This window comes from Mytilinidion resinicola (genome assembly GCF_010093595.1).
Source record: "Mytilinidion resinicola strain CBS 304.34 unplaced genomic scaffold BDZ99scaffold_28, whole genome shotgun sequence".
NCBI lineage: Eukaryota > Fungi > Ascomycota > Dothideomycetes > Mytilinidiales > Mytilinidiaceae > Mytilinidion > Mytilinidion resinicola.
The window spans coordinates 499-13,703 of NW_022985464.1; the positions used below are offsets into that span (position 1 = coordinate 499).

Consider the following 13,205-nt stretch of genomic DNA (forward strand, 5'->3'; position numbering starts at 1 on the left):
CAGAAGGAGCCCTTGGCCAGCTTGGCGATGTCAAAGGTTACCCTACTTGCCCACAAAGTTAAGAGGCTACAGGCAGAGAATCAACGCCAGAAAAGGAAGAGGGCACAGAAGCGCACCTATATAGCTAGGGGGGGAGTGCTATCAGGCGTAGAAGGGACCTCTCGTGCATCTACTGGCCAGGAGGTGGCAGCAGAGGTGGTAGCAGAGGCAGCGGCCGGGCCACGGCAACGAGCACCACCTAAGTGCAGTATGTGCAGTTCACTAGAACACAACGCACGTACGTGCCCTAGACGGCAGGCAACTAGCTAGTAGATAGCTATATATAATACGATTGTTCGTTGTTGTGTAATTCGCGTTTTTGGCTGCGAGAATTTGGTGGGGGCAACTACTAGCTAGGGGCAACCACTAGCCAGTGAACTACGTTATTCTATTCGGTGAATATCTCATCACCACTGTGTAGTTCTCCTCACGTACTCGGAACCTCAACACCACGATTTCAGGGACCCGTTTCGAAATCGGACAATGCACACCCATCTATCTGGTCTGCCTTCTGGCTGAAGGAGGAGCCTTAGGTTGTTGGGTATATGGCCACGGACATAAAGGAGGTACAAAATTGTGTTCACCTGTTGAAGTCACATCTATACTAGACCAACTGATGATCTCATCTATTCTCTCACATGTATATACTTAAGGAAAAGTATCCATCCTAAGCAAAACGAATTCTTATTCCAACCCCGTCCCTCCTCGACCAATCGACCTTCGGCAGAGAAGAGAGAGAAGAGCGCTGTACCTTCTGCACACTCCCGAACCCCAAAACGGCAAAAAGGAAAGGGTCCGCACTACTAGTGGGAAGCGCAGTGGGGACGGTGGCGAGCGTCCTAGCCTATTGGACTCAGCTGGCCGAACGGATAGAAGTCCGCAACTTTCCTGAGTGATGGGGCGGAATTGTTGGGTATATATGGGTTGGGAAGAAAGGGGTAGTAAAATAAATTGGAGATAAGGGACGGCAGTTCATGATGGCTTATTCAAGTCATGTATATCATGAACAATGCAAGTCACAGTTCCTTGCCCTCCATTTTCTACAGTACTCTATTCTAACAGATCCCAATGCCAAAAAGATACATAGTCACGTTAACGATCGAACCCCCCTCCCTCCTCCGCCCGCAACCAGCGGTGAGTTCTACGCAGCCACCCGCCCCCCAAACCAGCAAAAGGAAAGAGTCCACCCGCTAACGCAGGCAGACGGCGGCGAGCTGTCCTGGCCCCTTCGCGGTTTGGCACCACTGAGCTAAGCTGGCCTGAGTTTGCTTGCTTGTTTCATCGCTACAGGCTGGTTGGTTGCAGCAGAAGCTTTCCTGGAGACTGGGTGGAAATTGTGCTGTAGATAACCCAAGGGGGGACTTCGAGGTGGGGAGCAAACAAGTCTCGTCCCAGGAGCGGTGGAAAGGGGCTACGGGGACTTGCATGACGGGAAGGAAACGTGCATATGACCCCCGAAACTAGTCATGCTCTTGGTATGAGTATCCGATACACAGCGCTTAGGTATTCTTAGTGTGGCAGATTCAAAAGCAGAAGACGCAGACTTATAGTAAGCGGAGTAGAGTAGAAAACGCATTCAATTTATCCCGGCTATCGCAGACACGGAATAACCAGACTCCCCCATCCCCGCGCTCATAAGACCGATTCATCCCGATATGACAGTTTCCACCCAGTACCTTTACACAAACCCCCCTCCCGCAGCCCACTGATCCCATCGCTCAAGTATGGTTATTTCGCCCCCCCGGTAATCTTCTGGGCCCAGCCCTACATCACCTGTTAGCAAATTCCTCCTTTCAAGATCCCCTCGCTTGTTACAAGAGGGGTGGTAGTGGTATGGCTCACCTTCTCCTTCAGCTTGTCATGGTACGCCTGATCCCTCGACGCCCCCTTGACATGCGCGTCCCGCGAATTCGGCGTGCTGTAGATGCTCCCCTCGCGCTTCTGGAACCGTGACGGCGGCACCTTGCTAGCGTCCCACTCCTTGCTCATGCGGCGGTCTCGCGACGCGGCGGGCGGGGAGGAGGAGAGGCCCATGTCGTCGGAGCCGGCGAGGTCGCCGAGCTTGTCGCCGGCGAAGGGGTCGTTGTCGGTGGTGCGGGAGGAGGCGAAGGGGTCTTTGGACTCGACGGAGGGGTTGTTGGTGGGTGTGGCATCGATGCCTAGAGGGGGGATGTTAGAGGGTGGGAGATGAGAGGACTAATTATAGGTACGACAAATCGAGCAAGAGGGGAGGGAGGTAGGGTAGATGATTTCGCGAGGTGACGATGAAGAGGTGCATGATGGATTGTGGTCCTCAAAAGATCATGAAAGTATAGAAAGAGCGCTCGAGGCAACATACCAGAGGCAGCAGTTTCCGTAGCCATGATGACAGCTATCTCGCTCAATGCACTGCCGTAGCCGGGTATCAAATAAAGTATATGCTTATGGAGATAGATTGGTAGATGAGCGAGTTCGTTGAGGATTGAAGCTGATTGAAAAGAAGAGGGGTAGACCACTCCAGGCACGCCCACGGCCCAAATATAACAAAGAAAGCCTACCACGCCCCTCCTCGCCATCAGCTCCCCATCGGCCAACGACGTCAAGGCCCAGCGCCGGGGCGCCTCAGATACTCGCACATGACGCGCCCACCCCTCTCACTAGTCACCCCTCGCTGCAGCCATCTCTGGGAACGGCTCTTGGTTTACCTCTCTGTTCCAATTGGCACCGCGACGTCAGCGCAGCGTTTCTCGTGCTGCGATTCGGAGAGTGGCGCGCGGAAGGGGGTGTGACAGCAGCCGTGGTTGGCCGAGGGGGTGCACTGCCTCGCGAGGAGTTGCTGGGACGGCGAGCATGGCGTCTCAAGGTAGCCATGGAGGGACGATGGAGTTGCTGATCGGCCGGGCCAGGGTGTGGGGAAGCGGGCTGCAGAGGGGAGGTCTAGGCGCGACGCACGTTTCTAGGTTAGGTCTAGAGTCCATGAGGAGGGCCGTGCATTCACTCTGTCAAATTTGGTCGACCCGGCAACTCCTCTTTTCATTACGCGATCAAACATGCTCTCTGAAACAGCTGAGAAGGTTTGAGTGATGGTTAAGTGGAGGCCCTACCGCGACCACACCATCCCAGGCAAAGCCAAATCCAACCAAGCCCATACCAGGGCTCAATCTACCACTACTGACAGACGATCGGGATGACCATCGATCAGGACTACACCATCGTGCATTGGTGGGTTTGAGCTCATGTTGGTGTCAGAACTGCGTGCACACAGCGCCGGCAGATGGATGTGCAGCTATCCATGCCGCCTATCGCCATATCATTACTCGTTATTTTATTAACCAGGGGCGTCCATCGGACAACGCCGTCGATAAGACACACGCCCTGCTAGGTAGGGCATGCGGTGCCAATTGGAGCCTGCGAAAGGTAGGTAAGCGAAGAAGCAAGACCAGGCTTGGCGATGGCGAGCTCCCTAGGTACGTGTGTTGTCGATAGAGCTGGGTGTGAGACAGACGGTGGGTGACATTCATGTGAAGGTGCGATGTAACTACTTTACGTATGGTTCGAGTAGTCTACACCTTGGTGTAAAAGTATATACAGATGCTGAGCGGTATCCACTGCGCGATAAACTAGTACCCGAAGCCATGTGAAGCCACTACTCGTGATTTGAGCAGTGTCTTACATCTCCATATGCTCTGCCTGTGGAGGCGCAGCATGTAGCTCTTTCCCATGGCCTCTTGGCAGTAGGCCGTCAAGAGGCATACAGAACCACGGTTTGACGCGGGTCAAGCCCTTAGCCTTCGCGTAGAGTAGCGAAGACATCGGAGGTCGAGCTTGGCTGCAGCCTGCAGAGGCATGCCCAGCTGCGGTGCCAGCTCTCCGGTAAGCCATTGAAGCGGCCTGATAGCAGCACGAGGACGTCAACAGAATCGCCATACACAGCCGTGTTGAAAACCCACTGAACTTATTTTGTGAATTTTAGATCTTGGTATCCGTCGCAAAGAAGATATGTGAAGTTGTGTAGTGTAGTGTAGAATCAATCCCTCTTTTTCCTCCCCATCAGCCTTCTCCTACCGCAGCAACCACCAAACATCATCCACTTGTACATTTTCTCCATTTATCAAACACAAGGAAAAAGCCGCAGGCCAAGGAGTTCCAAAGGAGACCTCGCTATACCACTCAATGGCACAGCCCCATCAATCGATCCCAATCATCCCATCCGGCCAGCAAATCGCTCAACCGAGCCCATGCATCCAACGCCCAGGAAATGCAGTTAGGAGCCACCGGGGACCCAAAGTTTGAGAGTAAAGAGACATCATACTTGAAAGGAAGGACCAAATCTGGGCATCAAAATCAAAACACAAAGGAGAAATGAAATGAGCCGTTCAGGCACGTACGTTTACAACTCCAGAATCTGAAGTCAAGTCAAGATATGACACGCCAGAACACCATAGCAATGCTTGAGAAGTCGAGTGGAGCACACACACACAAGAATATCTGCTGTATTCGGACGCCCATGGTTGGAAAGGGCGTTATAGGTCATCATCAACGTCAATGGCGTCGGGATTGGAGGCCACGACAGGTTGCACTGCCTGTGCGCCGTTGATTTTGCTGACTTCGGGGCCTGTGCTGGCGGCAACAAAGCCCTGTGGAGCGCGGGCTTGTCGTTCGAGCGCTGCCATGGCGTCGATTTTGTCTGCCTCGTCGCCGTTGGTGTCGGCGTCGGCTGGTAGCTGACTCCGGGCGAGGGCTTGCGAAGCGATGAAGTTGACGTCGGTGCTGTGGAACGTTAGTATGATGAGCATAAATCGAATGGTAAGACGGGACTGCGTACTTGTACTGCGCTTGCACGCTTCTCTTGACACGCAGCATCTCCTTGAACGTGTCTTCGTTGCCGTGTTGCACCTCGAAGCTCTCCCATTTCTGCCAGAACACTGGATTCGTCCTCGGATCGCAGAACTGGCTGGCGTGGCCGTAAATGGCTCTTGCACGGTCAATCTCGCCCAGCCTCCTCTCCATCTCAGCAAATTTGAGACACATTTCCTTCGCCTCGTTGTCTGGCAGCGCCGCGATGGCACGTTCGTAGATAGGTCGAGTCGAGGTCAACCCAAAGTTCGAAGCGGACTTAGTGATGTAGAAGTTGAACATGTCCATGCGGTCTTCGTCCGAGACAGCACGAGTCGCCCGCTCGTAGATCCGCATGGCGTGCCTGGCCAATCCTCGCTCTTCTTCCAACGCGCCGTACATTAGGTACAGCACTTTCGCAAACTTGGGCGGACACCCTTCCACGGCTTGCTCGAAGAGATCACGAAGACGCTCGATACCAATTTTCCGATCGACCGCCTTTGTGAGGTAAAGATTCCACAGCTCGAACGCAACAGGATAGCTGAACAAGTCCAGACCGCGTTCATAAACCTTGAATGAGTCCTCGTAGTACTGGTTCTCTTCGAGCAGATTGGCGTAGTTGACAACTGTCTGCGGCGTGGCGATGCGTAGTTCGAAGATACGCTCATAGACCTTTTTCGTTTCTTCGAGCGTACTGACACTTTCCACTAAATCAACATAAAAACTCCATAACTTCCAGCTCTTGTGAACACGTTGTTGCGGCAGTAGCTCTTCGTCAAAGTAGTCCACGTTTGACCTCTTCGGGGCTTGGGTCGCTTTGGCCATGATTTCAACTGCGCGGTCGAAGTTCTCATTCCTGAGTTCCATTTCCGCCCACTCGCACCACATATCGGCAAGTTCAGCGACCGACTTGTATGGGACTTTGACGGCCTTCTCCATGATGACACGAGCGTTCCTAAGATCGCCTCCATTCTCGTAAAATTTGGCGTAGTTCGCCCATAGCTCGTGGAACTTGCCCACGGCTTTCTTAGGCTTGATTGCGGCGATTGCGTCGGTATACGTTTGCACCACCTCTTTCTTGTTGTCGCCCCAAAGAGCCACGCGCTTTTCCCACTCGTTGACGTTGCTCTGGTTTTGACGGAGAAGAACATCGTTGACAAGGAATGGCCGACGGTCCATGAGTTGCTCGAACCTCATTAGCCGGATATCGAGATCGTCGTCTGCGTCTTCGTTAATTTTGCCCTTGTCGGAACGCGCGGCCGCTTCCTCCATTTTGATTCCGATAAGGCTCTCTTCGGCTTCGGCATATGTGTCAAATACGATGGAGAAATCTCGCACGGTCATGACGGTGGTGACGCCCTCCTCGAAGACGTCCCTGGCTCTTTCATATTCGCCCTTGTTGATCCAATACCGCGCGAGTCCAACCCATAATATTCCTCGTTGATCGGAGAAACGCGCGATGCCACTCCTGATAATCTTCTCCACATCAATCCCAGTATCGTCGCCAGTCTCGATCTCCTTCGCGTGGTCGATGAGAAGTTCGAGCATCTCGGTCCAGAACTGGAAGGGTCCCTTGGCTTCCTTGCTCTTGAAACGCGGGTTGTTGAGAATCTCCATGTACTTCTTGACGGCTTCGGTATATTGCCGCATATCCTTCAGCAACTCGATGAATTCTTCCACGTGCTCCGGGTGTATCTGCATGTAGCGCCGCCAGATCCGCACGGCTGTCTCTCCGGAGGCAGAGTTCGCGAACGGCCGGTACAAGGCCCATATCCGGTTGTGCTGAGTGAGTGGAAGCGCGCGGAGGGCGCGGTCGAAGGTTCTCCGGGTGGTGGTAACGAGTGGCTGTTGCATGAGGAAGGACAGATACATCTCCCAGATCTTGGGCATCTTGTTCAAGAGCACCAATGCGCGCTCAAACAGGGCGTTGACCTTGACATAGTGCGGCGCAAACTTGGCGGGGTTCTTGCGCTCGAGGTGTTTGGTCCGGAGCTCGAGATACATCTTCCACAGCTTGTAGGATCGCGGCAGAGTCGTGCAAGCGCGCTCGAGAACGAAGGCCGTCTCAAGCAGGCTGGTGTGCTGGCGTTTGTAGGCGACGTAGGCGAGCCATGGCTTGATGCTGCCCGGACTGCGGACGATGTCTTGCTCGTAGATCTGATCGGTGTCCGAGACGAGGTACAGGTCGGGTTTGGCGGCCATTGTCGCGGCCGTCTTGCGTTTGTTGGAGCGCGGGGGGCTGGCGGTCACGGCGGTCACCACGGTGCGCAGAAGCTCCCCGGGCATCGTCCGAGAGAATGGTGAAGGGCCTGCACTGGGGGGAGGCCAGCGAGGGCGTTGGTGGTGGAGAGAGGGATGCAGCCGGCGGTGAGGTGTAATCGAGCGGGCGCTGCGTTTTCTGAGGTGTCGGAGAGCCGCGCGGGCGCTGATTGGCAGGCGCCCTTGAGCAACAAGTGGCAGTCACGAATCTGCTACACATTGATTACACGCTCAACCTGGGTTGTGTGGACGTCCTAGCACCGATTGAGGCCCTTTGATACGTACTGCGAACCTGGAGGACACAGTTTTTGGACAAGCCTGGCCGCTCTCTGGGCCACCTCGCACGGAGTGCAGATAGACTGCCACTTTATGTTGATTGGTGAGACGGCGGCGTTGCGCCGTTCGACTTGCGCAGTGGAGCATGGGCCGACTATCCACAATCCAACACCGTCACCCAGGGCTAGCTACACATCAATAGCAGTCCCTCCCTCGGCCACCCAGCCTCCTTCGCCCGTGTCCTCCTCTAGCCAGCGCCTGGCCTGTTGAGTGCTTCCGAGCGCCTGTTCAAAGATGTCGGGCAGCGGGGTATGTAGCCCGGAAACTGCGCGAGCTGCACGCAAGAGCTGATAGAGGGGTGCAGGCGCGCGAAGCTGTCTTCCCCACGCGGCAATCGCTGGGGCTGATGAAGAGCAAGCTGAAGGGCGCGCAGACGGGGCACGACCTGCTGAAGCGGAAGAGCGAGGCATTGACAAAGTACGCCTCTTGTATCTCAGACGTTTCGAAGCTAGCTAACTCCTGCGTAGGCGCTTTCGAGGTCGGCCGACATTCCTCCAACTACTGACGCCGCATGCTGAAACAAGTCTGCAGAAATCACGCGCCGCATCGACGAGGCGAAGCGCAAGATGGGCCGGGTCATGTCCATTGCCGCCTTCTCGCTGGCCGAAGTGACCTACGCCGTCGGTGGAGACATTGGATACCAGATACAGGAATCCGCAAAGTCGGCCAAGTTCCGCGTACGGACGAAGCAGGAGAACGTCTCGGGTGTATTTCTGCCCCAGTTTGAGAGCTTCACAGTCGAAGGTAGTAATGATTTTGGCTTGACGGGTTTGGGCAAAGGCGGCCAGCAAGTCCAGAGGTGTAGGGAGACATATGCACGAGCAGTGGAAACGCTGGTGGAGCTGGCCAGTCTGCAGACCGCATTCGTCATCTTAGACGAAGTCATCAAGGTGGTGAACCGGAGAGTGAACGCCATGTCAGTATCATTCATTCTTTTGCCAATTGAGAATGGAGCTGATTTTGCTTTTTCCAGCGAGCACGTTATCATTCCGCGGACAGAAAACACCATCAAGTACATCAACTCAGAGCTTGACGAGCTGGACAGAGAGGAGTTTTACAGGCTGAAGAAGGTCTCGGGCAAGAAGCAGCGAGATCAAGCAGCGGGAGAGAAGGAGAGGGAGGTTGCCCTGGCCGCAGCCGAGGGCAAAGAGAATGTAGATCTGCCGACACGGGCTGCAAAGGATACTGCCGATTCGGAAGACCTCCTAGGGGACAAGGACAACGAGGATGTAATCTTTTAGTGTTCTCTCCTAGCTCTCCGTGGAATATTGGTAGGCGTTCCTTGGGCCTTGTAATCACCAGAATACCAAAATGTATCATGTCTCAATTCGACGTCTGAAATGCCGCCATGTGCCTCTGCAAGGCAGGATATCTCAAGCTACTTTGAGGATAATGCCGTCCCATTTTCGTAAGCCATAACGCCCAGGATGACACCATACCGTCTACACCTTTGCATACGTGACCATGATCGGCTTGCCCTCCTCTCCCACCGGCAGGTTGGCTGTCCTCTCCTTCGCCGTGATTGCATGCGCCTCGCTCTCGAAATAGACGAAACCCAGGTTCCTTCCAGCCACGTAAGTTGCAGACTTGAATCCATCGAAATTCTCGAAAATGCCATTGAACGCCTCGCCGTCGAACTCGTCTGGCAGATTCCGGACAAGGAGATCTTTGTTCGGAGGTAGGTACTCGTCTGGAATACCGCCGGCCGGCTTCGCGGGACCACGAGCTGGCTTCTGGCCTGGCTCTGCGCCGCCAGCTGGACGTGTCTTTTGTGCCTCTGTGGCTTCTTGGGCTTGTTTGAGATCTGGACAGTCATAAGTTAGCAATATCCTAGCACGTCTGTAACAATCGATCGTGTAGATCTGCGAACGTACCTTTCTCAGCGAGCCTCCTACGTTTGTGGGCCTCGAAGTCCTCCTCTGTCCCTATCCTCTTGACCGTAGCATCGCTTCTCGTCCTCGCCAGCTCCAGTTGCATTGGCTTGTCGAACAGATCAAAGCCCTGCACAGCATTTATCGCCTCCGCCGCTGCTTCTGGGTCCTCGAACACGATGAATGCCTGTCCTTTGCGCTTCAAGCTCGTCTTTGCAACAATCTCGATGATCGTGCCGAAATCGCTGAAAATCTCATGGAGCGCTTCTTTAAGCGGCTCAATCTTTATGCGCTCTTCAAGGTTTCGGACCTGGGAGTATGGTCAGAGGGGGTTTGGTGGGGTGTGGGATGGTGAACGTACGTAGACTCTGTAGCCTAGTTAGCAGCGTTGCAATGAAATATGGAGGTTCTGTAGCTTCAGAGGGGTTACGAACGTAGATATGGGCGGATCACCGCCTGGTTGCTGTACGGCGGCCATGGTTGTATAGCTCTGAGGGCAGCTTCGAGGTGAGGCTCCGAATTGATGTCGAGGACTTGGCGCTAGGAAGTAATGGTATGTGCTTTACGCTAGACCATATTGGGCATCGTGGGTGAATGTTTCACATTCTTCTGGCATGTTTTCTATCAATGTTATATTGCTACACTAAGGCACAATTGCTGTAGATTGTTTGACCAGTTCTCGAAAATCTAGATGAGCTGGAGACTGATTCAATTGGCCGACTGGTAATCTCGTTCGAGCACCTCATACATTATCAAGCAAGCATCAACAGAGCGACCAAAACTCGGTGAGGGTACAAGCCTCATTCCAAAAGCAATACTTCGGCACCCAATGGCGACTCTCTCTGCAGACGAACTGCAGGTGAAGCCTTCGGATATGTCAGTAAGTCTGAAGGAGGTCACTGCAGCCGATCTCGGGCAGGAAGAGTCACCAACGACGTGATAAAGAAAACGCCCACGCGTCGGCTGTTGGCCCAAGGGTTTCCCCACCACCCCACGAACTGCACCCTTCAAAGACGCCGCCCACACATCTCATATCTGCGTCTTTCAACTTCACTCTCTGTCGCTCTTGTCATCTTTGTTCTCGTGTCATTTTAAGCATCCTCGAGTGACCGCATTAACGACCGAAGCGTCGTCGTCATAGAAATGATAGTCTGAAGGGCTTTGTTATGGGCATCACAAACTGACTTCAGTGTTGAGAGTTATATTGTGTTGGAAAGAGCTGGGGAGCATTACTATCACGATCAACACCACAGGCCTCGTCATGTCCCTTTCACCAAATCCATCTGTCAGCTCTTTGTCGGCATCGTCATGGAGAAAGCTCAAGCAGCTACATTTCCCTCTCGGCCATGAGCCCAATAAGCCTCCAATTGGGCTCAAATGGCGGTCCAATACCGCCTTCATCATCACGACGGTCGGTGTGGGCATGTTTACAGACATGTTCCTTTACGGCCTGATTGTGCCGGTGCTGCCATTCATGCTGGAAGAGCGTGTACACACACCGCCCGCCCAAATCCAAAGTGTAGTATCAGCTATGCTCGCAGCATACGCCGCGGCCTCTATGATAGCGTCTCCGATTGCTGGCGTGCTCGCGGACAAAATGTCTTCATCTCGGCAGTTACCCTTCCTGTGCGGATTAGCTGCTCTCGCTCTCGCTACTGTCCTCCTCGCTTTTGGCCAGTCCGTCGCGGTGCTCGTCATTGCTCGATGTCTTCAAGGAGCTAGTAGTGGTATCGTATGGACCGGTGAGTGCTCGCGCCAATTTGTTCTTGTAATGAAAACTAATCTTTTACAGTTGGGTTGGCTCTCCTGGTGGAGACTGTTGGACCAGAGAACCTAGGCAAGAGCATTGGAACCGTATGTCTGACTCCACAATCGTGAAGAAACACTAACTTACCGTCCTACCAAAACATAGATCTTCAGTGCTGTATCTGTTGCGACTCTTCTTGCACCTGTCTTAGGAGGGATTCTATACGCCAAAACCGGATATGCCGGCGTGTTCGGTGTTGGCGTCGCCTTTCTCATCATCGATTTCGTAATGAGACTACTTATAATCGAAAAGAGAACCGCGGAGAAATACTACTCCTCGCCATCATCACCTTCCACAATCCCAGAAGATTACGAAGACGACGACTCTTCACCAACTGAGACCTCACCGCTCCTTGAATCCCCGGCGGAAGAAGAAGAAGAAGAAGAGGAAGAGGAAGAGGAAGAGTTAGACCCAGCCTACATTCTCCCCACTCCAGCCAACCCCCTCACCCGCACGCTCCCCATCCTCATGTGTCTCCGCTCCCCAGCGCTCCTAACCGCATTCTTCATCGGCCTCGTCCAAGCCATTCTCCTCGGCGCCTTCGACGCCACCGTCCCGCTCGTCGCCTCCACCCGCTACGACTTCGACTCACTGAAAGCTGGGCTACTGTTCTTCGCTCTTGCCGCCCCAGAGCTCGTCCTCGGCCCTATCTTCGGGTGGGCCGTAGATCACTACGGCACGAAGCCGATCTCTGTTCTCGGATTTGGATATCTGGTCCCCTTACTAACCCTCCTACGACTGCCAAACGACCTCGATGGTCAGACCGGGATCGGAAAGAATGGACAGATTGCGCTCTACGCCTCTATTCTTGCGCTCAACGGCTGCGGATTAGCGGTCATCAACAGCCCGTCTATCGTAGAGGCTGGTGCGATCATCGAGAAGTATTGGAAAGCGAACCCCCGTGCGTTCGGAGAGAGTGGGCCGTATGCGCAGCTTTATGGGATGAACAGTATGGTATGGAGCGGCGGACTGACCTTAGGGCCGCTCTTGGCAGGTGCCCTGAGAGAGAGGGTGGGCTATGGCGATATGTGTGCTGTGCTGGCTGCGATTTGCGCAGTGGCGGCAGGACTATCTCTGGTGTATATTGGAGGGAGTTTGAAGGACGTGTTCAAAAAGAGGAAGGAGTCGGCCAATGGACATGGAGAGGCGTAAAGCGATTATGAGCAGGGCACTATCGAGCTTGCGACGGGCATACCCCTTGTAGCTTTGGTGCTGCATTATTAAGGGGACGGAAAAATCCCAACTCATTGACTGTAGGGCTAGATGGGCATTCGGTACTCATAGACATTGAAGCAGAATCCCCGCTCCATGACTGTAGGGATATATAGCGCTCGCTACTCATAGAAATGAAGCATGGGTGATAATGAATCACTTCTCTAAGCTTAGCTGTGATGTTCCCCTTCCAGGCTCTACCCTAATGAACCACGAGAACGATACCTCCATTCGTTCACGACTTCCACCCAACACGTCAAACTTGACTCTAGACGATCAATGCTTGAAGCCTACATGTTCAAATAATTCCACTTGAACGACGACCGATTTCGGACTCGCGCCACTTTTCGCCATGACCCTGTTCTTCCTCGCCAACAACGTCTGCCTGGCGGCGATCCCAAAGCCCACCCCCATTTCTAATCTCAGGTACCACTATATAAACACTAATATTCTAAGCTGTGGCAGGAAAGTTGCGAAATACTCAATCAGATTCTGACTGGATTAAGACCGTCCCTCTGGGATCCTTTCCTTTTGCTCCCTGGTTTGTGTTTTGGGATTCTAGGAGGCTGGGCTGTTGGGAATGGTGGTTCGAGATGGGAGCCTGCTTGGCGGCGCAGTGTCTTTTTGCTCGTTTTCTAAAGGGGGCAGCGTCAGGAAGGTTGTACACATTCCCGTCATTTGTGTAAAGTTGAGACATATCACCGCTGCATGCGAGAAGACGCCATGAATCTCTAGCACGCATTAACAAGGAGAGAATGCCAAAAAGAAAGAAATATATTCATGCAATGATTTTTTTTTTTCCTAACGCTATCTACTAAACAGTTCGCACACAGCTCTCGAGAAAGCCGCTACTCCATTCGACCAAC

General features: G+C 53.5%; 5 protein-coding genes across 5 annotated transcripts; 2 read left to right on the forward strand and 3 right to left on the reverse strand.

Moving 5' to 3' along the window:
- Window positions 1–1,304: 1,304 nt before the first annotated feature.
- On the reverse strand, window positions 1,305–2,875 carry BDZ99DRAFT_468385 (uncharacterized protein). The gene is made up of 3 exons (XM_033721230.1): window positions 2,378–2,875; window positions 1,882–2,198; window positions 1,305–1,803 (listed from the first exon to the last, which is right to left on the reverse strand). Exons 1-3 carry the CDS (start codon window positions 2,400–2,402, stop codon window positions 1,768–1,770), a joined length of 378 nt encoding a protein of 125 aa, XP_033570004.1. The 5' UTR covers window positions 2,403–2,875; the 3' UTR covers window positions 1,305–1,767.
- A 1,666-nt stretch (window positions 2,876–4,541) lies between these two features.
- On the reverse strand, window positions 4,542–7,140 carry BDZ99DRAFT_400128 (uncharacterized protein; the record flags this gene model as incomplete). Its single annotated transcript, XM_033716165.1, has 2 exons — window positions 4,542–4,788; window positions 4,844–7,140. The coding sequence occupies 2 exons, from the start codon at window positions 7,138–7,140 to the stop codon at window positions 4,542–4,544; spliced, it is 2,544 nt and encodes an 847-aa protein (XP_033570005.1).
- A 220-nt stretch (window positions 7,141–7,360) lies between these two features.
- On the forward strand, window positions 7,361–8,824 carry BDZ99DRAFT_576311 (uncharacterized protein). The gene is made up of 5 exons (XM_033728570.1): window positions 7,361–7,698; window positions 7,754–7,866; window positions 7,917–7,927; window positions 7,981–8,365; window positions 8,423–8,824. The coding sequence occupies exons 1-5, from the start codon at window positions 7,684–7,686 to the stop codon at window positions 8,688–8,690; spliced, it is 792 nt and encodes a 263-aa protein (XP_033570006.1). The 5' UTR covers window positions 7,361–7,683; the 3' UTR covers window positions 8,691–8,824.
- A 67-nt stretch (window positions 8,825–8,891) lies between these two features.
- BDZ99DRAFT_526790 (small nuclear ribonucleoprotein U1a) lies at window positions 8,892–9,798 on the reverse strand (the record flags this gene model as incomplete). The annotated part of the gene is made up of 4 exons (XM_033726175.1): window positions 8,892–9,253; window positions 9,324–9,630; window positions 9,682–9,688; window positions 9,755–9,798. The coding sequence occupies 4 exons, from the start codon at window positions 9,796–9,798 to the stop codon at window positions 8,892–8,894; spliced, it is 720 nt and encodes a 239-aa protein (XP_033570007.1).
- Window positions 9,799–10,357: 559 nt separating this feature from the next.
- Window positions 10,358–12,500, forward strand: BDZ99DRAFT_427487 (MFS general substrate transporter). The gene is made up of 3 exons (XM_033717161.1): window positions 10,358–11,062; window positions 11,113–11,174; window positions 11,233–12,500. The coding sequence occupies exons 1-3, from the start codon at window positions 10,582–10,584 to the stop codon at window positions 12,277–12,279; spliced, it is 1,590 nt and encodes a 529-aa protein (XP_033570008.1). The 5' UTR covers window positions 10,358–10,581; the 3' UTR covers window positions 12,280–12,500.
- Window positions 12,501–13,205: the final 705 nt, after the last annotated feature.